This window comes from Asterias amurensis, chromosome 9 (assembly GCF_032118995.1).
Source record: "Asterias amurensis chromosome 9, ASM3211899v1".
Taxonomy (NCBI): Eukaryota; Metazoa; Echinodermata; class Asteroidea; order Forcipulatida; family Asteriidae; genus Asterias; species Asterias amurensis.
Window position 1 is genome coordinate 3894255 of NC_092656.1, and position 26079 is coordinate 3920333.

The following is a 26079-nucleotide window of genomic DNA, read 5'->3' on the forward strand; positions in this document are numbered from 1 at the left end:
CTTAGGCTTTGTCTCCAGCTCCATATGGGGTGTAGTGGACGAGCGGTCTTGGGAATATGGGTTGGAATCCTAGCCTGGTCAGTCGCGCACTGGTGTCCTTGTGCAAGGCGCTTTATCATAATTGCTTATCTCCATCCGGGAGTACAAGAGAGTACTGGCAAGTGCGAGAAATAATTCCATTTATTTATCCTGCAGAACTCCATCACCAGCTACCCAATCACCTTGGCGGTTTCTCAGAAGGCACTTTATCATAATTGCTTATCTCCATCCGGGAGTACAAAAGAGTACCCGCAAGAGCGAGAGATAATTCCATTTATGTATCCTGCAGAACTCTCCATCACCAGCTACCCAATCACCTTGACGGTTTCTCACGATAGTTCCATTCATACTTTGCATGTCCACGGTATGGTACCCTGACCCCATTAATGAGGCACTGAATGACCCATTCACAGGAGACCATAGGTATCTTGAGGGATTGCGCACGGTGGAGGAGTGAACGAGGGCAGGAAGGGTCTGTCACAATCACATCACAGTCAAGACAAAGATCTGCCAAAAAAAAGTGTCAAAAGATACAAAATCTGAATTTTTGAACATTATTTTGATATTTTGAAAATTAAAAAAAATTTAAAAATACAAAATAACTTTGATTACATCAGGGCCTAAATTCAAAGAGCTGCTTGAGCACAAAAAGTAGCTAAGTATAACCATTATTTGCTTGCAAGAATAAGGTTACCAGCCGCAAAATACTATTATATATTATCATTTGTGGCTGGTATCCTTCTTATAGCAGGAAATTGTTAAGAAGACTGAGGATAAAGCGATTATAGTGTGAAAAGGCTGGCCATTATTTGCAGCCCCAGGAATATAGTATAAACCGGATTTGTGTCTACTACTTTGACATACCAGGGTTCTTGGTGAAGTCTAGATGAGATGGGATCTTGGAGACAATGTGACATCCAGCCGCTATAAGTATAGATCTCCAGGAGTTCTGAACCCCTTCATAGTCAGATACCATGTAGATACTCATTCCAGCGAGGATGGAGCGATTTGGCTGACTGAAAGATCAATCATAGAGTCGTTCCAATCAGTCAAACTCAAGAAGGCAAGGGGCCATTCAGAACAGTCAGTGTTTGAAAATGTTGATTTTTTCTCAAAAATTGTGGGTTGGTGTGTAAAAAGAAACAAGTGAAAATTGAAATTTCATTTTCATTTAAAAAATACATACATGTTAACCCCCCCCCCCCTCAAAAAAAAGAACACAAACCACCCAGTCGACTGGGTAATTTTTAAAATAATTTGTGGGTTGACTAGGGCGGGGCTTGGAACCCACGACCTCCTGGAAACAGACACAGTGTAAGGATTCAGGCTGAGCGAAAGCAGGTCACTGGCCAAATTACTATTACCGGCCAAAATACAATTTTGAAGCAAAATTGACTGGTTCTCTCATTACATTGGTATCACTAATGTGAGTACTTACATTTCCATTAAGGCGTTTTCTTCGATACTATCTCCGGCCGGCAAAAGATAGTTCTTATGATTCTGAAGTCTCTCCTAATACAATAAAAAACCAACACAGATAAATCAAATCACTAAAACTTGAAGACACTACAGCCAGTCAAACTCAAAACCTACTTTAAAACTGTATCTCCCCTTCTAGTGACCTAGATTGTCTGTTTGTCTAGCTGGCATTATGTGGACACCCATGTGTACTGTAGTCTCCTGTGGTACATGTAACCCTCCTGTGCACGGGCCCCATAGATTGCCCAAAAGTACCATACCTTCCAGGCTAGCACTAAGTTCATGCTTTTCTTCTGTTTGTACAGCTGGTATACAAATATTGACTGCTTCGAGTGCTATGGTTAAAACTATGACTCCCGACTATTAATTTATCATCCTCGTACACGCAACGTACGTCTGGGTACTGCACGCCGTGTGCTAGTCTTCGGACTAGCGCATGGCAAACCGACGCACTATCACACGGCCGTCGTCTAGCAAAACTAAGACATGTCATGTGACGCGCTCTAAACTAATGAGCAGGCAAAATACTTGCAAGGGGTGTTATAATATTACCTATAACTATTGCCCAAAAGTACCCTACCTTCCAGGCTAGCACCAAGTTCATGCTTTTCTTCTGTTTGTACAGCTGGGAGCAAGTTCGAGTGCGCACATTTACTCCACCAGTGGTCGACCACAGACTAGCAACGCACATGCGCAGTGATGTACTCACTCGAACGACTCGTTGGTAGTCTAGTCAACCTTCCACCGTTTTGCTAAAGTGTCACTGGTTCCCTTTTGCGCTTAACACATGTTAGAATGGAACATGCTGTTGGGACCAGTGAAGAAACCATGGGCTCGAGGCTGGTTCCAAATAATCGACCACAGTAGTCAACCATTGGTCGACCAGCCTGGGTTTGAGTCAAAATAGTCAACCTTAAGTTAACCATTGTGCACACTCGAACTTGCTCTGGTATTACCTATAACTGTGGACTTAATCTTCACAGTCTCCGGTTGCATTGGCCAGTAGGGCAGCAGAGTGTACAATTTAGAGCACTGTAGAATAACTACTCACCGTTTTACAGCAGTCTCTCAGCCATAGATGCGAGATACACGGAATACCTGCTGCTAACGCTTGGAAATATTTCTTAGTGCGACAATGTGTGTTAGAAATCAGCAAGACTTTCATCTTTGTGATCTACAAGAAACGAGTAAAAACAACGGAGTTCCATTAAAATAAGTATGCCTACCAGAATAAAGTAACCAGCCAAACTACTATGTCACGGATTGGTATCCTGCTCATTTCTGTTTAGCAGACAATTGTTTAGCAATATTTTCTGCTTAAGCAGCTCTATAAATTTAGGCCCTGGTTCATACTTTACAAAAATGCAAAATCTAATTCGCTCGACTCTCGTGTCAAACTCGCTTCTCATTTGCTAAAAGTATAAACCGGGTCTCAGGCTGAGACTAGAACCCACCAACCAACTGCCAGGTTTCTCCTGTTGGAGTCTAATGATATTAAAAGTTGAGGAAATAGAATTAGCTGTTGCAAACTGCTAACCAACCAAAAGGAGCTAATGTATAAATACAAAAAATAGTTAGTGGCCTGCATTTCGAACCAAGCAGAGTCCTTCAAGAACATTAAAATAGTAGTTGTTGTAGACTAACCTGCGATTTGTTGAAGTCAGAGAGAACCAATCCCCCTCCACTCTGTATCTGCGTGATGGCGTAGGCGCGATCGAAAGGCACTGTCTCGACCTCATCTGAATTCAAAACAGTTTAAAGTCATTAGTCGGTTTGAATCCCAACTGAGTAATAAAAACTATGCCTGCAATGTGGATTGGGTTTTCAGTCCCTACCTGACTACAGGGGTTTTCCCTGGAATAATTATCTGGGGTTTTCCTCCCACCTGCAAAACTGAAAGTTCCTTCTTTGTCTTCTCTCTATTGGGTTCTTGTCTAGTACAGTGATTAAAGCCATTATACACTTTCGGAACGGAAAAAAAATTTAAAAAAAATCACAAATTTACAAATAACTTACAGGGTTTACAGAAGGTAAAGGTAAAAGACTTCTCTTGAAATATTATTCCATGAAATGCTTTACTTTATGAGAAAACATTGAAACAATTATCAATTCTCGACAATGAGAACTACGGATTTATAGTAAACACATGTCGTGACACGGCGAAACGTGCGGAAACAAGGGTGGGTTTTCCCGTTATTTTCTCCTGACTCCGATGACCGATTGAGCCCAAATTTTCACAGGTTTGTTATTTTATATATAAGTTGTGATACATGAAGAATACTGTTTACCGAAAGTGTCCAATGGCTTTAAGTTTGCTTTTGTGGAAATCCTTGGCTCCACAACCAAAATGAATCAATGAAATGCAATAATGAAAAAATCCTATTTCTCAAACTCAAGAAGTCTTTCATTTCCTCATTCAAACTCTCACCTTCTCCACTGCTGCCACCCGTAGAATCTGAGGAGGATTTCTCTTTGAGGGGTTGTCTTTTCACCTCACCGTGGGTGACAAGGAAGGCGTGATTGCGGAATAGAGTGGCTAGCTTCGGGACACCTCCCATGTAGACTGCGATCGGGGGAGAGTCTGCTGCAGGTTGATTCTCTTGCTGCTGGTGTTTACGCGGAGAGCGGCGTGGGCTGGTGGCGAGATCAGGACTGGCGAGTGCTGCTGGTGTTACTGCTGCTATTAACAACATGATTTATTAAATGGAAAGATATAAATAAGTGCTTTGGAAATAACACATAGGAAGAAACCCAAAAGATTTAAACCCAGGCATGATATTTGGTCCTTGGAAAAAAGTTGGAAGATTTTATTGAGTACAAAGGCTGACTGCTAAGTAAACATTGTGTTTACTTTAATGCACTTTTCAGGCTATTTAATCACAATTTGCTGTTTTTTCTGTTTCTGTTTTCCATGAGGTCCTTGGCTAGTACAGTGATTAAGTTCGCTTTGCTGAGTGTCCTGGGCTTCACAACCAAAAATGATAGATGGAAACAAAAATGAAAAATGCAGAATCACCGACCTTTCTTGGCTGGGCGTCCTCTTTTCCTCGGTGATGGTGTTCCCTTTTTTTCTTGTTCTTCCGATGCCACCAGCTTCCTCTTGACAGCTTGACGTGATGGCGTTGTCTTCTCTTGTTGCTGTGGCGACTGCTGCTTTAGTTTCTCTGCCTTGCTGCTCCCCGGAGTATCTAGAAGACGACTTCGTACTCTCGTCCGCTTGTTGTACACAACATTATCTGAAAGGGTATATTATGGTGTATTACGTGTTAAACTGATTGTGATAATTGACAAAAATAACAAGATTTTAAAACAATTTATAAGTCTAAGAGAAGTCAGCATACAAACACAAACAAAAGACCGACGGGTTTGTCTGGTCATGTGTTTACTGGCCCGATGATAAATCCAATTGGCTCGGGGCTGCAGACCAGTGTATCATTTTCTTTCCGACAAGGGCCAAAATTCATAGAGCTGCTTAAGCTGAAAATATAAAATAAGCACACAAAAAGTGCGATTACCAGAATAAGGTTCCCAGTAAAAATACCACATCACACGTGCCATTTGTGACTGGTATCCTGTTCATTTCTGCTTAGCAGGGAATTTTCAAGCAATATATTCTGCCTAAGCGCTGTAAAATTTTTTGGGCCCCACAGCCGATTTCATCGAGTTGCTCAGCAGCCAATTTTGTGCTTACTGTTACTGTAATCTTACAGGCGAGTTTCCATTTCATAGCGCTGCTAACCGTAAGCACACAAAAAGGCATGCTAACCGTCTGGGGCTTACTGATTGAAAAACGAATGACAATACAATTCAAATTCATGGTGAGCGTGCAAGCTGTCCGCCTAATTTTCTTGCTAATTGAAATACGCTCACGCTCAAGAGCAATTTTTTTCTGCAACAGTAAGCATGAAAATGTTTATCGTTTAGCAGTGAGCTGTGCTTACCCAAACTGATGACATTATTGCCACTGGTGCTGCTGCTGTTGCTGGCACTACTCATGAGACTCGCTGCCTGGTCTTTAGTAAGAATCACCCTCTGCCGTTCATACCTGGACGTCTCCCGAGAAACAGTCTGCTCTATCACATACCCGCTGGTACCCGTATCGGGGTCTTTGTAATAACCAACGACCGTCCCTGCGTAGTAGTACCCATCTCGGTCCTCCGCCATCACCGTCTGACCTCTACTCAGCCATTCCTTGATGATGATATCCGCCTCGTTGACTGATCGATGATCTCCATCGTCAAACTCTATCAGGTACCTGGTGATTTCGACAGAGAAATATTACAGCATTTGGTGGCTAGTGCATTTTCAGTCAAAGTCTTATATAGCGCACGTATCTACCAACAAGGTACTCGAGGCGCTGAGTATATACAAACTTCCAGCCAGATAGGTTAATGAAGTGATGAATACTGAAACCAAATTATGTAGCAACTAACCAGGGTTTACAAGGTGCTACGGCGCAATTAGCAGATACAGCCAGGAACACCAAGGCGAACCCCTTCTCTTTTCTATAGGTGCACTGGTTTTTTTTACATGCATTACACAAAACATGAGACCAACGGCTTTACGTCCCATCCGAAAGGACGAAGCAATAGTGAAGTGTCTTCCTTAAGGACACAGGTGTCATGGTTGGGGATTCAAACCCAATCTCTGCTGATCAGAAACACCAGAGTTTCAATTTGGTGCTCTTAACTGCTCGGCCACGACACTACCAAAACACACATAAACTCTAAAGCCTAGTAAATAATACCACAGCTGCACGTTGCATTAGAGTTTTGCAGGTTATTATGTCCTCCAAGTTCAATTTGCGAGAAGGTAGTGAGTAAAGTTGACTTACCTCGACAGCCTCTCCTGGTGGAGGATTGTACCCGGATACCAAAACCCATCCAACCACTTGGTGTAAACTTTCAGTCCGGGCAACAACAAAGCAACATCCCCTTCAACTACTGGTAGAGTCTCACCCGGTGGTGGCTCATGTAATGTTTCCAGTGGTTGGGAAGTGGAGGGTTCAGAGGTCAGTGGCCTGGTTGATTGTTGTGGAGGGGTGGACTGTCTCTTCTGACTTGAAGGGGACGGCGATGTTTTCCGGGATACACTTGTTGCTAGAGGAGATAAATTGACAAATCTGAGCGTACGTTTTCCCAAACCCAAAACAAAGAAGGCTCTCATAAAAAAGATGTCACCATTTTGGATAGGGTGAGCTTACATAAGCAGAGTATACTGTTCGAAATGTCAAGACCTTACAAGTTCTTCTCAGAACCAACACTTCACCCAAAAGAGTCTTATACACGGTTGCACGAATAGTTTTCTTATGATCAACACCATTCAAAACTTCAATCGTCACCTAATACACGCTTTTTTAAATATTACTGTCAGCTAAGTAACTGTGAAATGTGGCCCCTTGGTGTATTGCAAAGCAAGATTGATGTCATTGGAAATGTTTCCAGATAGCTTACCTTTTCCCCTTGGGGAGCTTCTTGTTGAGTCTGGTGTAGATACCACTTTTTCTCTTGGTTTAGAATCTGTCCTACCAGATGGTGAGGCGACGGGCGCTGGTGACAAGGAGGAAGTATCTCCCCTCGTCTGCCTTCTTGATGTTCGAGTTTCCAACTTAGGTGATTGATCTTCTTCATTCTCTTTCTCCAAAGTAACATCTGGTTGGGACGACTGCACAAGTTCGACGACTCTTGTTGCCGGTATTCTTTCTCTTTGAGGCGAGCGTTCTTCTGGACTCCTGGAGTCTTCGGGAGCAGTTACGGACAGCCTTTTGGCGAAGTCCGAGGACTGCTGTTGGTTAATCTTTCGTCTTGGAGTCTGCTGTGGCTTCTGGAAGATGGTCTTTGTTGACTGAGCCTCGCCGTCGCTGCTGCTAGACGACCTTGTAGCAGGGTGAGTCTTACTCCTCGTCAATGACACCCTTCTTGGACTTGAAGGGCTTACCTTCTCCCCCTTCTTCCCGATACTTTTATCCGATGCAGGGGAGCTCAAACTTCTCGTCAGGCTTGGAGTGCTCTTGTCTGATCCTGGCGAGCCCATCTTGCTGCTGGTACGGGAGATGCTAGAGAAGCTGCTTTGTTTGGACAGAGTGCTTCCACTCAGACTCTTGGCGAGGCTGGGGGTGCTGGAAGACGTCTTGGAGTACAATGAGCTGATGTCACCCAAGGAGCCAGATGTTAAGGAACTACCGGAGCGAGCGGGGGAAGGAGTATCAAGACTTTCTTCCTCTTCAACAGTCTCAACAGGTGGCTCCATTTGTTTCTGTAAAAGGAAAAAGTGTAAGAATTAACTATAAAGTGAAAAGTAAATTTGCAGGAACAACCATGTACTAAATCTATTTGTGGGAGTGTTGGCTCTGAAAAGAGCCAGTTTGGTCTCTCTCAGGCTTTATCATAAAGATTAGCAGAGTACACTGTTCAAAATGTCAAGATCAATCTGGCTCTTTTCAGAGCCGACACTATAGTAAATTACTCTTATTCACACCATGCAAAGCTTTGAACATCACTTAGAAAAAGTATGTATATAAATCAAATTGGAAGGCAGTAAAAAGTCAAGAACACTGCATAAATAACTTGTTTTCTCAGTTAAGAACATACAAGAACAGAGATACAAGCGAGGAGTTTGTGTCAGTGTTTTAAAAAAGTTTGGCAGTAAAATCAAGAACATCCTACCTCTGTTTCCCACGACTTAATCACTTTGCCATCACTAATAAGCTCAACCCGAGTTCTCCGGTAGATACCAACTATGGTGTGGCGTGTAATCGTCTTCTGAGGTGGTGGGGGATTCTCACTGGGTTTATCCTTCGGCTAAATGCAGGCAAAAATCAAACCAAGATGGTTTTGCATAATCTAATAGTATAGCACACAATTCTTGGGCCGATTTCACAAAGCACCCAAAATTTTCTGCTCAGAACTATAAGATCATTAATGGAATTTCTATAAAATTAATTATCATAAGTTCATTACATACATATCATACCTACCAGCATTTATATGAAATAAACAAAAATGGGGATAAACTTGAAGATAAAAAACAAGTCAAAATCACGAAATGAATTTTTTCCTTAAAAAAGGAATGTTTCTTTTTGCCAAACAATTACTTTGATCAGCAAACCCCATTTACCAGGAGCTCCAAATTCAGTTTGAAGCAGTTTTCGAAATCCACACAAATTGCACTATAAAGAACCTTATAACATGCTTTGCTTAGCAATTGATATTAGGGTCATTTTCCCTCAAATCACTCCGTTCGTCATTCCTAGTTGTCACATACAGCACAGAGTAATTATAATTCTACCATTAATACTCACTGATTTCACTGGCTCTTTGGGCGGCCTTTTACGAGGTGACTTCCTGAACTTCACTCCCTCTTTCTCTCTGACGGGCTTCTCTGTTGTAATCTCAGGGGAGGATTCATCAGCTAATTGGGCTTGGACTTGCGGGGACGCATGCCGTGTTCGGGAAGTCGGGGTCCTCTTCCCTCGACTCGATGGGGTCCGTCTACCTCGTGTTGATGGCGTCCTTGTGGCTGGGGTCGACTTAGAGGCTTGACCTTTCCCCCTGATGGGTGTTACAGTCTTTGGTGGCATTCCAGGTGATGATGCAGTCGCTGTGGTATCAAATTCAACCCTATGTTTGGGTTTCGGCTCTATTTGAGGTTGTGCTCTTCGTGAGAGAGAACTTTGTGGGGTAGGCTTTTCCTTCGTCGATGTTGGCTGGCCAGCAGTTTTCTTCATCGGCGATGGTGTTTTGTTCGATTGTGAGTCCGAAAAGTCGTATGGGTCTCTCCTCCCAGCAGAGGATGTCCTCCTCGATTCAACCACTTCATCAGAAAACTTAGCTCTTTTTGTCGTTCTCTTCGGTTGACCCTTTTCCTCTGGCTTCCCTTCTGGTACGGTCCTCTTCCGACCACTTCTCGTCAGTCTGTTGCTTGAAGGTGTCCTCGGTTTTTCTGGAGTCTTCTCTGGACCTCTTCTGCTGGTCTCTCTCTGAGGCTTCTGTTTCTCCTGTCCTCTAGCCGTCCGTTGGTCTGCCCCTTTCCTCCCTCCCTGGATCATCTCTACATTGTCATCTTCTTTCTCCAGGAAACTAAATGGAATAGTCTCCTCATCATCCTCATCCTCAAGTTCCTTCTGTCCTTCTAGAACTGCTGCTTCTGGTTCCTTAGATGACTTCTTAGGAGCTTTCTGAGAGAATGCAAATAGATCATCGCTACAAAAAAAATAATACAAATAAATAATAAACAACTCTTTTTTGTTCCCCCTACATAATTAAACAGACTGCCACAAAGTTCCCGTACCCTCCAGGCTAGTATTGGTGCTCGGGCTTCATCTGTTTGTACAGTTGTATAGTGGTGAAACAGGCATGTATGCTCCGTTTTTGAAAGGGCAAGGGCATCAAGGCATTTTCTCCTTGGTAAAGGGCACGTTAATAATCACTACCTGTTTATTACTGCTTTCATTCCGCTTTGATTCTCAACACTCTTTTCTCTCGGTTTCCCTCTTGAAACACCTGTTTATCAGGCCTGTATGCTTCGTTTTTGAAAGGGCAAGGGCATCAGGCATTTTCTCCTAGGTAAAGGGCACCTTGTGAGGAAATTGTAATATTCTACTGGAGCATTTCAAGGGCACCAAGAAAATGACCCGAGGGCAAGGAGGCATTAGTCTTCATGAAGTATCAGGCCAGTGACCACCCCATGGCTTGTGTACTATGGACTTGGTCTTAGTAGTCTCCTGTGGAATGTTGCAGGATCGAGTTCGGCAGGAGAATGAACCAACAGAGATAATCCCAGGCATTTTTGACGGAAAAAAAACCCTCAAAAAGTTTTGTATTTTAGATTAAAAACACCAAAACAAGAGGGCAATGAAAGAGTTAATACCTTTCGCTGCACTTTGCAGATGTTGAAGGACGACCTTTGACCTTGGGTGGACTGGCAGCCATCTTTGTTGCCTGGACCTTTGAGAAGACAGAAGTTGACTTCTTGCTTGGACTCTCATAAGCTGCTTTCAACATCTTGTTGGCATCTTCAGGTCCTAACATAATGTACCAAACACTTCACAAGTCAGATTTACTCAACATTTACTTGTTTTTTTTTAATTTATGTCTTTACTCACTGATCGGCAAAGAAAAAGAATCTCCTACATTGTATGGGTTTTTAACCCTTTAGAGACCACAGCGGTCGGACTTGGCTCGTACAAAAAATGCACATATTTATTGAGAACTGTGTGAGTTTTTACTTCTTTTTTTTATATAAAAAAAATCCACCATGCCGGCTTGGTCAAGTTTTCAGACTTGGGGTCAAGTTTGTTGGTGTTCACTTTATAGTTTTAAATGATACAGAACAGGCTACTGAAGACATTTTATCAATGCGGACTGGGTAAAAGTTTGAGATTTATTGAAGAGTTTGGGGTTTTGGTCCAAAACAAAAAAATCTGCTATGCCGGCATGGTCATACAAATTTTCAGATTGGGGATAAAAAAACAATTATTCAATTTTATAGAATGACCTACTGAACACATTTTATCAGTGGGGACTTGCTAATTTAGTTTAGGTTTAAGATATATTAAGAATTTTGTGAGTTTAAAATAATTTTAAAAATCCCGCCATGTACTCACTTGTTAGCTGAAAGTCTGGCATCTGTGTGCTTTCCTGTGTGTCTGGATCTGTACAGAGAGTCAGGGTACCAGTCTTGACTAATCTTGGAGGAGAGTCCTTCTGTAAAGGAAACAAAAAGGCTATATTTACAAAACAAAAATGTTTTTGAAAATTTCACCCTGTTTGCCTGTTAAAAAAACAACTACAATATTTTTAGCAACATCACCCTGATTGCCTGCTTATGATTGTTTCACCATAATGATATTTCCAAAAAACGACTTATTTAGCTTGATTGTACCCCCATCATTAAGACTTGCCTGGTGCTCTGCTGGTGCTTCAGCTCTGCGGAGTCCCTGGTCCCGATCTAAGCTCTTCTCCTCATCCATTATAGGTGTACTATGTCGGACTGGTGGGCGAGACGACATCCGTTTCTCTCGGCTGACCATTGAGGGTAGGGTTGGACCTTCGATAGGCCTGAAGCCTCCCTCCATAGGAAGGCTCAGATGGAAGTCAATACCTTAAGGATGTGAGAAAAGAAATAAAGTATTAATCCTAACCAACCTATCAAAATCCAACAGCAACTTAATCACTGAACTTGCCGAGAACAGCCCTGGCCAAGAACCCAATGGAGAGAAGACAAGGAATAAGTGTCACTTTGAGAAAACCCCAGCGAATTATTCCATGGAAAACCAACACAGTCAGGTAGGGACAGAAAACCCAATCCACAAAGTGCCCCCGGTGAGACTCAAACCAAGGTCCCAGAGTTGGAAGGCGAGAAAAGACACCACTACACCAACTTGCACCCCCCCCCCATCCTAACAAGTGAGTGTTTCTTGGTACTTTACTTACTGGAGTATTCTGTGGCGTCCGTACTCTGAGACATCACACCAGGCATAGGACCGCCTTTTGACTGAAGGTCTTGTTTCAATTTGTCATCACCACTTGGTGATTTCATTCTCTGTTCATCTACTGCATGAGAGGCTGCTGCTACAAGTTCATAAAAAAAAAGATTTAAAAAACAACTATTACACTAGTCAACAAAATTGAAACTTGTCTTACAGACAACAACGAACCCTTCCCATGAAATATGCTAATTACATTCACGCATGCGTACAGACCCTATTGGTTGGCAAACGCCATAGAGTTGTGCACTAAGCTGACGCGCAATCACAACTACGTCATGCAGCCATTAGCCGTGTACAAAACAGCACGATGTTCCCCCCATTTTGCCAACCAAAATGTTAGCGCGCACACGCTATGTGCAATTAACATATTTCATGGGAATGGTCTATTTAATTGAGTTAATGATATTTGCAGACATGCAATTGTGTTGTATCGTTAGGGAAGCGCGGGGGGAACCGGTGACACTGTGGGGAAAATGCGTATGGTAATGGAGTGTTGAATACATTGGTACTGATGGTTGACTAGGCTTCCAAGCGAGTCATTTGAATGCCTGCCTGCATGTACAGTACTAGTCAGTAGTCAACGTGCGCACTCTAACTTCTGTTGTCTTCTCTCGATGGTGTTTTAGGCTAGTGAGCATTTGTGTTTGCTTTTCTGAGAGTCCTTGGCTTCCAGAATGAAGAATTTAAGTGAAATGACTCACCATGAGTATTCTTCTTGGCATCAGATGAGGCGGTATCAGTGAAGCTCATCAGGGTATGAGTAGCACCTTCAGTAGTCTTTAAGACTGTTATGGGATCTTGAGGATGTCTTGAGGTAGATGGCATGGCTTGAGGTTGTTGGACCGGATGAGCTTAAAATACAAGACATTTCATTTCAAAGTCAGTAAGTTACTTTTATGTTTCTAGTTTAAACTAATTTGTTGGATTTTGCTTCAGTTAAAATGTTGATCTCCCAATGCATAACAAACCTTATTTCTGAATTTGAAAAGGAATGTTTCTTCAGCTGCGCCTCGCATCTGGAACTCTCTACCACTTAATCTTAGCTCTTGTCTTTGTACCACAAAATTCAAATCTCTTCAGAAACTTATCTTATGTCACAGGTTTTCAAGGACTAACTAATTTGTGTCTGTTTTCTTTCGTTTGTTTTGGGGTTTTGCTGCGCCTTGAACACCCAGCAGGGTGGATATGTGCGCACTACAAGTATTAAATATTATTATTAATATTATAAGCCCATCTTTTTTCAATCGCACAGTTGATCGTTATGATTACCTGGTTGCCTAAACCTCTTTCTACTCTGCTCTTCCGCTTCAGTCTCTGTCTCAGTCTGTGTAGGGGTATAGTGGAGAAGCCATTCATCAGATGAACCCCTCCTCCAGCTTCCTCCCTGATCCTCCTTCATCCTCTCCTCCTGAGATGACGATACTTTCTCAACATTCTGTTTGCTCTCTGTCTTGGTATTGCTTGGGTCTTGGTGGCTTTGAGGCGCTGAGGGGCGGAGGACACTTCTTTCAACAGCCTTAGAGGGGCGCTTCTCGTCTTGCGAATGAGGAATGGTTAGTGGAACCTCCGGCTGTAATTATAAGAAAAAGACGACGAGAAATTATCTTATGTTTGTAAAAAAAAAAATTTAAAAAAAAGGTGTACAAAAAAAAGAAATAGTAAAGTAGGATTTGAAACTTTGCATGGTTGGTGTGTAATTAGGCGAGGATTGCAGTAGCGCATTTACATTAACGAATTAATGCACATTAGCGCCCTGGTCATTGGACCCATAGCATTCCAGTAATCTTTTTCATCTCCCTTGAAAATATACAGCCATGGCTTAGTTCTAAAAACTTCATATAAAAAGTGCAAGCCTAAGCCAGAGCATAAGCCAGAACATAAGCTGAAGCCATGATTTCATAAAGGGCCAAAGGAAGCTACCATTAGATTTTGTAAGCAATCACTGTTTTGTTAAACCACCAGTTCTTTTTAGAAACACCTCTTCTCAAACAGATTTAAGCATAATTATAGTGTCACCACAAACCTCACTTGATTATAAAAACAATCTGAACCATTCTGTACCTGACTTTGTGACTTTTGTTTCTGTACATGAGGCTCCTTTTCCAGCCTTCTATCCAAGGCACTTGCAGACCTAGGTTTATCTCCCTGATCTTGCTTCTTTCTTCTTGCAGTGTCAGATTCTTCTGTAGTGCCACCGACTGTCGTTGAGGGCGGTCTACTCCTGGGGTTCTCATCGGACGTCGCTGAGGTAGTCACTTGAGCGCTCGGTTGCCACGCCTGGGTTCAGTTTTTAAAAAAATAATGATTTCAGAACCAGCGCTAAATCACAAATTTGCACAAAACTATTTGAACAAGTTTTTTCTTTTATTTTTTATAAGTTTGCAATAATTTGAAGTGAAAATCTGTTTCGTGCATCAGGATTAACTTGACACCTCACCAATGCACCACGGTAACCATTGTGGCTGTGTCGGTAGGCTGCAGTGGCAACAATGAAGAAGAAGCATTTTATCCAACTTGTGAACCACCTGTTTTCTGAATGTCCACGGGCTACAGTGGCTACAGTGGCATCAATGAAGAAGAAGCCTTTTTATCTGACACAGCTTGACCTACCTGGAAGGATTCAGACTGCTGTCCTTTCCACACAGCTGAGGATCTGCCTGATGACGATTCTGATGATTGCTGTGATGATGACGTCCTGTTGCTTGATCCACTGCTGGAGCGAGACTTTGCAAGCAACTCCTCTTGATTCAGAACCTGCTGCCATTTAGGAATCTTTGGAGAGAGTAGAAATAATCTTATAAGGTATGCAATAATTGCACTGAGAATAGGCAACCCTAACTTTTGGTTTTGCTTTTGAACTAACGGCACATGCTGCTTCACATAGTGCTACCAAAAACCTCACCTCATTATACTCCCATCACGCTAAGTTTCATAGTAAAACCACAAAAAGGGGGGTAAAAAAACTTACTCCACCTTCGTCATCATCTGCTTCCTGTCTAGTGCTCTTATGCGCTTTAGGAGGATGCGTTGTCATGGCATCATCATCATCATCTTGAAGACTGAGTTCCATTGGCTCTTCCTCTGAAAAAATGTTACACAAAATAGCCAAAATCAAATTAAGTTCCAAATGTTTCAATTTTCCTCCCAAATTTCTGTTTGATCCCACCCCAAATCTTCACTAAGACACAAAAATCTTTATTCTCCCTTTTTTATAAATTGCTTTCTGTGACCAATCCACATACATCTTTGAGAAAAAAAAGAAATCAAATGAATAATAATAATGGGGATATGTATCATGGATATATTTGTGGCTTAGGAAGACTATTATGGGAGTTCAGGATAAATGTAACAATTATGAAGACCTCCTCACCATCTTGCTGAGTGGGTGTACTTGGAATCAGCCCAGGATTGGGTCCATACGCCCCCAACGTTGGAGGCACAACAGACCCAATGCTATCCTGGGATAACGCCTGTTGCCCTGATAGGTGTAGACTACCTAGGGTTACTGAGGGCGTACTAGGGGAATGATCACTGTCCCCTCTGCTGGTGGGCGCTGCAGAGGAATGGGTGCTTCGGGAGTATTGCTCTGAAATAAGGAGGGAATAACAAGGATGAGATTTGACGAATGTAAAAATTCCAGAAAAAGAGCTTGCTGGCCTGGGCCTCCAATATATTACAGACCCAAAACCTCACAGATGTTACAACTCAGGAGTTTACAGACTCTATGCTTCACTAGGAAGACAAAACTACAGGTTTTGAAACAATGTGGATTATGTCTTATCCACTTGTATGACTGCTTCACTTCTTTCAAATCAAGTCACTGGCTCAAGGAGATTTGAGAAAAATCCCTGATAAATCACATCCCTGAAATAATTGAATGGAGATGATTCATTCTCTTTTATGTATCTTCTAAGAAAGCAAATCAGAGTATAAAGGAAAAGTACAAATATTCACACTCGCGTAAACGGAAAAAAAAGAAGAAAAGATTATAACACCAAAATGCACAGAGAAAACCAAGAAATTAAACATTCATTTACTGGTTATAAGATTCTCTAAACTAGAGCGATCTTTAAAGCGGTTGCACTTACCTATCTTGTCTGGTGGTGTATTAGCAATGACTGTCCCCCAAGCCTCTGGTGATGGTTGGATGATAGTGATAGAGGCATCATCTGATGTACTCGTCTCATTCACTAAGACACTCTCCCCTGCTGGCCGATGGGTGTACTGTTCACTGTGGTATCCACCACCCATAGCATCTTCTGAACAAAGATTAAAGACATCCCAGAGAAGACATGAAACCAATTCAAACATTTAACTTTATAAATTAGACCTAAAAGGGTTTGGGTATGACACAAAACACAATATCCACAGATTTACAACAAACCTACAAGGTTTGAAGATAATGATGATATAAAGCTTTTCTTAAAATTTTACTTGCCGAGGTGCTGTTGTTTTTTTGAGAAATTAGTAAAATAGTGTCACAAAAATAATTTTTGTCACATTGAGATGAAAATTATTTTAGCATGTACAATGTATCTACGTGACTCTCCTGAAAACATTGCTCTGTGATTTTCACTTTTTTTTTTCTCTCAAACACTTGACAATGACAACTAAAGAAGTAGAAACTTCTACAGGTGAACTAAATTACACACATCTTCTTTCACAGTGAGTAGGGATTCAAAGCATGGCCAAAAACTTGATCTAAAAAAAGAATCAAAACACCTTTAAAGCCATTGGACACTTTCGGTTCAGAAACAAAATTAAAAGTTCACAGATTTACTAACTTACAGGGTTTACAGAAGTTAATGGTAAAAGACTTCTCTTGAAATATTATCCCATGAAATGCTTTACTTTTTGAGAAAACATTAGCACAAATATCGATTCTCGACTACGAGAATTACTGATTTATAGTAAACACATGTCATGACACGGCGAAACGTGCGAAAACAAGGTAGGATTTTCCCGTTATTTTCTCCCGACTCCGATGACCGATTGAGCCTAAATTTTTACAGGTTTGTTATTTTATAAATAAGTTGTGATACACGAAAAGTGGGCCTTTGGACAATACTGTTTATCGAAAGTGTCCAATGGCTTTAACAAGGCCATCATGAAGAGAAAAAAACATCAAGGGGAAGCTGCCGCAATTGCCGTTTGTTGTAAATAACCTGTTGTTAGATGTCAAATTTGTTGATACAAAAAAAACACAAATCAGTGGTAAACAATAATTGAAATGGAACTTGGAGAAAGGAATCTTTATTGAAAAAAAGAAGGAATCTTTAATGAAAGAAAGGCATGTTTAATGAAATAGTCAATAAACATTGAACAAACAAACGTGTAAACAATGATGTTAGTATCGGTAAAACAATGCGTCAAAAAAGGATGAGTAACAAAATTGGGGTGTACATGTACCATTCTTATAAGGAGGGGTTTCTTGAATTCCGTATTTGAAAGCTTCAGGGGTTGGCGGAACCAAGTTAACCGATGCGTCGTCGGAAGTGCTTGTCTCGTTGGCTAGTACCCGGACTCCATGGTAATGAGGGTGCAGGATCAGCTGGTTGTAGTCTGCTTTGGATATACATGCAGTTGGAGAAGAATTGAAGTGTGTTTTTTTTCATGCGGTACAGACCATGAACTGTGCAATGACACATCATTGGTGTGTTGTGATGGATGAAGATTATGATATATATAATAATAATACCTACTACTGAAGTCTAATACAGCGCACGTATCTAACAACAAGGTACTCAAGGCATTTAGTTTATACATTTTTTTCAGAAAGATAGGTTATTGAAGTTATGAAATTCTGAGACCCAATTATGTTTATCAAAGGCTTCTGAACTATTTACACCTCGAACCGTTTTGTAACCATCAAATGGTTGCCAAACTGTTCTTAATTGGACTAGGCACCTAGCCTAACACCCCCCCCCCCAAAAAAAAAAATTTAAAAAAAATTACGGTCTAAATACGAAGGATATAAGACTTCTGCTCGTACCTTTTCTCTCCTCAGTCACCTCTGAGAATAAATCTTGCTGGGATGACTGAGGATAATCTCTCTCAGCATCTCCATCTTCGTCTTGTCTTAAGGAATCGACGTCTTGACGGAGCGATGGAGAGATGGAGGATTTGGATGGGTGGTCTTTGATATGAGTGAATTTTCTGAGGATAGAGAGTAAAATTGATGATCAAAACAAGTCTTATATATTCTCTCTGGAAACCCGCACATGGAGTAGCCTCTCGAGGTGGTCAGACGCTAACCTACAAGGTTCCTGATGTGGGGATGTGCTTTTGTCGCAATCCGACGAGAGTCGACTGATGATGATGATATGTATCAAGTTATAAACCACGAGGAAAACTGACTGAGTAAAATGTTTTATAAGTTTGGATTGATCAAAGACAAATTGATTAGATCAGGATTTGAACCTGCAACCTCCGGATTAGCATGCCGGGGCCTTTACCAACTGAGTTATCTAGCCCTCAGTTAGCAGTCTCCCTATTTTGCTCAGAGGGTAGTCAGAAGCCAATCAACCTGTCTCGGTCAGATAAACCAGGAATCACACCCAAGTTTACGATACAACCTGGGAAGTGGCAGCAGTGGGATCACCTTAAGGGGATGCGACTTTTAATTTAAAATATCAAATAATAAACAACAAAGGAAACTGACTGGGTAATTTTCTTGAAATACTTAGGTGTAAAACAAGATTTGGGTTAATTTATAAGTGATACATGCAAATTTGTATTTGAAAAAAAGAAATGGAAAAAAAAAAACTCGCCCACAAGTCAGTGTTTTTCCCTTTGCCAAAACAGCAGAGAATTGAGGAAATCAGTTGCAAGACTTATATTAATGTGTGGAATTCATACGGTGTAAAATTAATAATTATGCAACTTCAGTTCAAGGGGGAAAAAATTTAAAAAAATGAAAATGTGAGTCTAACTTTGACATCCCCAAACTATTTTTCAAAAAATTATGCACATCTCAACTAAGGAAAATAAGTTGTTTTTAGTTGGGCCCAATACTTTGCTTCACATGAGCAGAATTGCGTCAAGTCTAACTGGCCTCTAGGCGCCCACAATGAAGTACTATAGGAAACTTACGATGATGATGTAGCCTGCAATCCACTACTACTACAAGATGAGCTGGATGTCAATGAGCTGAGTAGACTGCTGGATGCACTGTCATGTGAGGCTAGATAACAACTGGAATGATGACTGCCACTGTTACTGCTCAGACTACTGGAATGGCTGTCTGTAAAGAGGACGCAAAGCAAACAAACTCAAATTAAATTTAAAGGCAGTGGACACATCAGTAATTATTAGCATAAAACCCTACTTGGTAATGAGTAATGGGAAGAGGTTGGTAGTATAAAACATTGTGACAAACGGCTCCCTCTGAGGTGGAGTACTTTTCGAGAAAGAAGTAATTTTCCACGAATTTGATTTTGAGACCTCAGATTTAGAACTTGAGGTCTCGAAATCGAGCATCTGAAAGCGCACAACTTTGTGTGACAAGGGTGTTTTTTCTTTCATTTTTATCTTGCAACTTCGATGACCGATTGAGCTCATTTTTCACAGGTTTGTTAATTTATGCATATGTTGAGATACAGCCATTACCAATAGTGTCCAATGTCTTTAAAGCATAAAGTATTTTTGCTTATCTCTTTTTAGCTTAACGTTTTTATGAAAAAAAACATCTGTACAGCGTTTTTGAGATTTTTAATGTAAAACGCTAGATATTAAGAATAAATTATTATTATTATTGTTGTTACCTGAGGTCCTCTTCTTGGGTATCCGTACGGGTGGATCCATAATGGGAAGTTCCCCCGGGGGTCTTGTCTCTTCTCTCGCTGGTGACGGGGAAGTAATTGCTCCTTGATCTTCCTCATTTGAATCCCCAACGACGGCAGTAGGAGCATCACTTACTGCACCGCCGCGCTCACTGCCTGGTCCTGGGTCCTCTTCACTCTGTTGTGGATCTGAAGAAACCAAGAATATATTTAATTTTTTTTAATTTAATTTCATTTCATTTCAGAAACATTTATTTCCACATGAATGATAAGCACTTTAGAAAACAAAGCAATTGCTACATGAAAACTACTAAATGGAGGCATTACACAATATGTACATCCCTCCAGAGGAGTATAGTCGAACTTGGGTGCAAATGTGCTTGGTTACGGGAGCAAATATCAAACGAAATTTGTTGTTCAGTTTAATAACTAATCAAAACCATTTTAAACCATTTAACTTTAAGGATGGTATGGCGAAACAACATTGCAAAGAAAGTATGAAATCAGAAGAAAGTATGAAATCAGATGAAAGTTTGAAACTTCTCATCACTGACCATGAAGGCCTGATTAGCGTACTATAAGGGAGGCAGTAATGCTTGACAGTCTTTCTTATATGTGACGATGGCTAGGTAAATTGGCTGGCTCAGTTGGCAGAGCAAGGGCTTGTACAGTTTCAAATCCATTGATAAAATTTCTCATTGTTCACCAAAAATGTATTGCCTTATTTATTATTATCATAAATTACTATTTGTCGAGTGCCGGCACAGTAGGTCGTAGGTTCATTTCTGCTCTAGTTAAGTTTTTCTTTGTTCTGCCAAAATTATTTAAAATGTATCCAGTCAGTTTGAATTGTTTTTATTTTGAACAACAGTGTCATAGAAAATGAACTGCACAAAAAATTGTGGGCTTGGCTATTTCTTATTGGTTTAGCATTCACAAAGTTTGAAAGTAGTGGGGACAAAGGGGAGTGTCTCACACTGTCCGATGTTAGACAGAACCCCGAGATAGCATTGGAAATAAACTCACCAGACGACACCGCTGGACTTTCCTCTTGTAATATTTCTTTTACTCTCACGGTCCTTGGTGGTGTGTTCAATGCTGGGGCTGCTACCAGCTTGGGAACAGGGCTGCACACATGAGTACAAAAATATGTACCACAAATTAACAAGTAGCAGGTGGTAAACTAAAACTATTTTGGTTTTAACCCTACACAGATGTGTGACACGCACTGTATATTCTCTCTGTCTGCTTTCCCCGAGCCTTGAGGAAAAAAATCAATATAACTTGTTCGAGATTCAAATCCATTTCATATCCCAATATCGTGTGGTTTTACCTGCTACTGCTATTGGTGTCTTGAGACGTCTCCTCTCCAGTTTCTTCATGCTCTTCTTCATCTTCCTCCTCTTCCCCGTCTTCTCCATGACCACCGTTGCCATCTCCGCCCCCTCCAGCCCCTCCCGCACCACCAGCATCACCTCCATCATCACCCTGGGCGTCGTCGCCCTGATCCCCAGCAGCGTTCTCCTGTTGTTGAGCATCTCCTTGGTCTGGCGAGACGTGATTAGAGGCAGGATTTTGTTGCTGGTCTGTTGGTTGTGACCTCGCCTTTGTGCGTACTGTTACTTCATCGGTTCGAATGTCAACATTTGTTTTTCCAAAATATGATTTTCCTTCGGGGACTCTACCAGTAACCTGCAATTTGAAACAAAAAGTGTGAAACTCGGAAATTAGTTTGGGACCAAACTTAAATCCATGGCTGTTGAGTATACCTTATATAGGTTAAGGTATATTCAAAAATCAATAAACCCAGTGAACAAGTTTCCTTTTATGAAATAAGTAAATGCATTTAAAAAGTTTTCAACTTTGAAAGATGATAGATCAAAACTCTTTTCGCTGAGCAAGTCCTTAAGAAAAGTATGATTCCATGAACCACGGTCTGAAGAATTATCTCCGACAGATCAACCAAATACGACTCATCATAGAATTTTGTTTATTTATTATCAAGAACAGTTTGCAGGCGCAATACTCCACAGAGTCAATTGCCTTAATTGCCCCTGGTCATAGCCTTGATGCCCCTTGAAATGTTCCTCAGAAATTTACAATTTCCTTGGAGAAAAAAACGCCTTGGCATCTTTGCCCATAAACAAAACTGAAGCATCAGGCTTGAGTTTGGCTCTACAATGCAGATTCATTCAGAAGCAAGTATAACCAGCAGTTGGATTTGGGTTATTAAGAACAGATGATTTACCAGAACCGGGCTTGGCTGTGTTCCTCTGAGTGCAGTCAACTCCCACAGCATCCTCTGCTTATAAGGCCCACTTGTCTCTGCGTTTCTCAGAATTACATCTTTCATGTCTGGGAGGTCTTCGGAGTGTTCTAGCTGGGAGTTCATGACCATGAAGCAGGGCCCATCCCCTTGAGTGCCAAGGTCTGTCTGGCTGAATGGCAGGCTGTCCATCTCAACTGAACAATGAGAGAACAATGAGAGAACAATGAGAGAACAAAAGAGAACATTGAGAGAACAAAGAGAGACTATGACTATGAGAGAACAACACGCGTCTGGGAACCAGACGTCTGATTCCTAGACGCGTGTCCATATGTTTTGTACACGGATCGAACGGTTTTTTATTCTAGGATGAACGTGTGCAGATAATTCTCCACGTTTGTCCTGGAAAAAAAATAATATGCGCACGCTTGTCACATGTCGAGACTTTGCGATGCGTTCGGCAGAGTTCGGCGGGGACAATCAGCATTTGTAGTGTAGTGGTAAAACGGAGAAGTTGGGGACTGAATTACGGTAAGAATTTATCATTTTTAACAATTTTTGAGATTGCGGAGTGGATTCTCTGGTCGTCCCCTCTGACATTGAGATATCAAAGGACACATCACATACTAAACATAGAGCCTAATTTTGGCGAGATTAAAAAAAAAAATTAAGAGAGATTTGTGATTCCAAAATTCATTAAACAATAATTGAACCATCATCGTCTTACGCGTGAGATATTATACAAATATTGACTGCTTCGAGTGCTATGGTTAAAACTATGACTCCCGAGGTGATCCCCGGAGCGTTCTATTTTCCCGAGGCGAAGCCGAGGGAAAATAGAACATTCGGGGGGGGATCACCGAGGGAGTCATAGTTTTTAACCATTGCACGAGTAAAAGCAGTCAATATTTGTTTTATAACACCCCAAACATTTCTAAATACTGTACTGTTATTAGTTACAGAACTGAATGCTACAATCCACGGACGACGCGAATACAGATTGCAAACACTTTTACTTACTGTGTTGCATGTAGTGTCGCGCAATCCGAAATGGTTACAGACTATTAATTTATCATCCCAGTATACGCAACGGACGTCTGGGTACTGCACGCCATGTGCTAGTCTGTTGGACTAGCGCATGGCAAACCGACGCTCTATCACACGGCCGTCGTCTGGCAAAACTAAGACATGTCATGTGACGCGCTCTAAACCAATGAGCAGGCAGAATACTTGCAAGGGGTGTTATAAATAAACCTATGAGGTTACGGGAGACGATAGCCGGACGAAACCGAAATAGTTCTAGTAGTACTCTATTGGCCTACATGATTTACAAAACAAAATATAACTTACTATTGTCCGTAAACTAGACCACGGTCTGTGTCAGTGTCAGTTTTCCTGCTTTTTTCCTAAACTTACTTTAATACTGGAAAAGTTTCCGTATGGCGCCACCACTTTTTCATTCGAAATAAAATAATACAGTCGTTTGACCAGTTCGGGATCACTTTTTGAATTCACATTGTTTTTTGTTGCAATCTCTTTGATATCTTAAACAAAAAAGTTTATCAGTTTACCTAAACATGTCATAAAACTCACCAAGTATTCACTGACGAAAAAATATTAGTTCTTTTGAAGAGGCTTTGAGAAAAGTATCGTCACCTGTTTGACCAGTTCAGGATCAGTTGAATCTATTCTGAATCAGTAGAGTGCCCTTTATTGCAAACCCATACTCCCATTCATAAAACTGTCTCTCAAGGACACGAAACTTCAGAGGTGTGTTGGCATGGACTTGGACTTCCTTTCTTTAGTGAATGTCATGCAAGTGCCCTCAATAGCAGCGCAAAAACCCAGCCACAAAACCCCAAAACAACAGCAAAGGCAAATGAAAAAGTGAAGCGAACCTAAAAAGCAATATTGACCCCTCCAAGTTTAATTTTCTCACAAAATAAAAAATCTACAAGAATTTGTTGAAGTAATGTTTCTCAAAATCAACTAAATAAACTTTCTACTGCAGTAGTATGATTTTACCATACTTACTGACTTCGTAAGTTAGTGCGGCACAATTTGACGCAATGAGATGTTGAGTGATCCCGAACTGGTCAAGGGTAAGCTGCCCGCCCAAAGAAGATTTTGGGATCTTCGTCACCTCAAAAAAACAAAATGACTGCACAGTATTTACAGGAATGTCTTTTTACACATTCTTATCACTTTACATAAATATTTTTTGCCCCGGCACTCCAATTCTACAGGTAAGAAGTTTTAACAGTGTTTTTCAACCAACATTTTTAAACAAAAAAATGATAAATTTCGCAGACAACCTTCAGGAAAACAGCCATAATTTATTTGCTGATGATATTTGGCACCTTATTTTTGGGTTTGTTGGTTTAATGGGTGTTAATCTTCACATTTATCAACAGAAATTGGTAATAAAGAGAAGTGATATAATTATTTGGTTATTGCAAAGTTGAAGTGATCCCGAACTGGTCAATGATCCCGAACTGGTCAAATGACTGTATAGTATCTAATTTACCTGACTGATATATCCCTTTTTGTAAAAATGAGTGAAAAAGTGGTGGCGCCATACGGAAAGTTATCCTTAATACTTACCCAGCTTTACTGAAATTGTACTTTCGATAAATGTTTCACATGTGTAAAAACAGGAGAGATGTACCACTCGTTTTTCAAGTTTGTAACAATTTATGAGGGACAAGTTTTTCTCGACGACAGTCGCGCCATCCTTGGTCAAGTATCAACATGCTTTCAACCTCGTACCCCCAAACCGCCATTGACTCGTTGCGCGTATATTCCATCGGTCTCACCCTAAAAAGCCCTTAATCGCTGGTTGTCCAACACATGTCTTGATCACGAGGATGATATACCTAGCTGAGCACCCCTCCCCCTTGGCCGCCCTCAACGTTAGTTAGTTTAGATTTAGTCATAGAGCCGCTCAAAATCCATACTTTTATATAGTATATAAAAGTATGGATTTAGTTTATTTCGGGTGGTGTCCCCGAACTGTGATGGTACAGAATCTCCGGGGAACAGAATCTCTAATCGACCGGCACTGATTTCCTTAAAGGAACACGTTGCCTTGGATCGGTCGAGTTGGTCTTTGAAAAGCGTTTGTAACCGTTTGTTATAAAATGCACATGGGTAGAAAGATGTTGTAAAAGTAGAATACAATGATCCACACAAACATGCCTCAAAATTGCGTGGTTTTCCTTTTACCTCGTCGACTAACACGTCGGCCATTTATGGGGGTCAAAATTTTGACTCCCATAAATGGCCGACCATGTTAGTTCGCACAGTAGAAGGAAAACCACGCAATTTCGAGGCAAACTTGTGTGGATCATTGTATTCTACTTTTAAAACATCTTTCCAACCATATGCATTTTATAAAAAACGGTTACAAACGCTTTTGTTTTGACCAACTCGTCCGATCCAAGGCAACGTGTTCCTTTAAGCAAGACACTCAGCTATAATAGTTCATTGACAGTGGCGTAACTAGACATTTTCATTTGGTGGGGCAAGTGGGGGCAAAGATTAAATTTGGGGGGGGGGGGGGGGGGCCAAAGAAGTGCAAGATTATTATTAAATATGTTAACTGATATATAGTTGATACACACCAATGCAGTTCTAAAACAGTCTATAGTCAGCATGTAACAAAAGATTGCGAAAACAACAAAATCTTAGAGAACATGTCATTTTGTATAAGATAAAACTTTTTAACTATATAAAAGGATTAAATTACCAACTGTGGTCAACAAGTACCAATTTAGAGTTGTACACGGTATTCTCAACTAGGCTTTGTGGGTGTGTAAATACCCAAAACATAATAATATTAGGCCAAGTAAAAATAGAAAAATAGAAATGTTTAGCGTCCCCGCCCGCTTCCTTTTTACAGGACACCTCTTTTTTTTTCTTAAGTTTTTTTATGCACATTTTTTTTTTCTTTTTCTTTTTGAAAAAGGGTTATTACAAAGGGACTCATCAAAAAAAAAAAAAAAAAAAAAATCTGAATGTCTTGT

At 40.9% G+C, this 26079-nt stretch overlaps 1 protein-coding gene across 4 annotated transcripts; it reads right to left on the reverse strand.

Moving 5' to 3' along the window:
- Positions 1-351: 351 nt before the first annotated feature.
- Positions 352-24793, reverse strand: LOC139941490 (uncharacterized). Of its 4 annotated transcripts, none has more exons than XM_071938020.1 (31): positions 24659-24793; positions 22037-22251; positions 21122-21480; positions 20815-20915; positions 19771-19977; positions 19100-19250; positions 18000-18163; positions 17417-17569; positions 16096-16266; positions 15378-15593; positions 14976-15088; positions 14618-14779; positions 14069-14284; positions 13277-13577; positions 12709-12858; positions 11952-12089; positions 11420-11619; positions 11123-11222; positions 10387-10540; positions 8819-9719; positions 8184-8318; positions 6972-7773; positions 6353-6617; positions 5460-5773; positions 4539-4754; positions 3947-4195; positions 3163-3257; positions 2570-2692; positions 1478-1551; positions 904-1055; positions 352-546 (listed from the first exon to the last, which is right to left on the reverse strand). In XM_071938020.1, exons 2-31 carry the CDS (start codon positions 22244-22246, stop codon positions 353-355), a joined length of 6786 nt encoding a protein of 2261 aa, XP_071794121.1. In that variant the 5' UTR covers positions 22247-22251; positions 24659-24793; the 3' UTR covers position 352. The 4 variants fall into 4 exon arrangements, with proteins under 4 accessions (XP_071794121.1, XP_071794120.1, XP_071794123.1 ...); XM_071938019.1 differs by having other exon boundaries at positions 3947-4198; XM_071938022.1 differs by lacking the exon at positions 17417-17569 and having other exon boundaries at positions 3947-4198; positions 16096-16263.
- Between the last annotated feature and the right edge of the window lie 1286 nt (positions 24794-26079).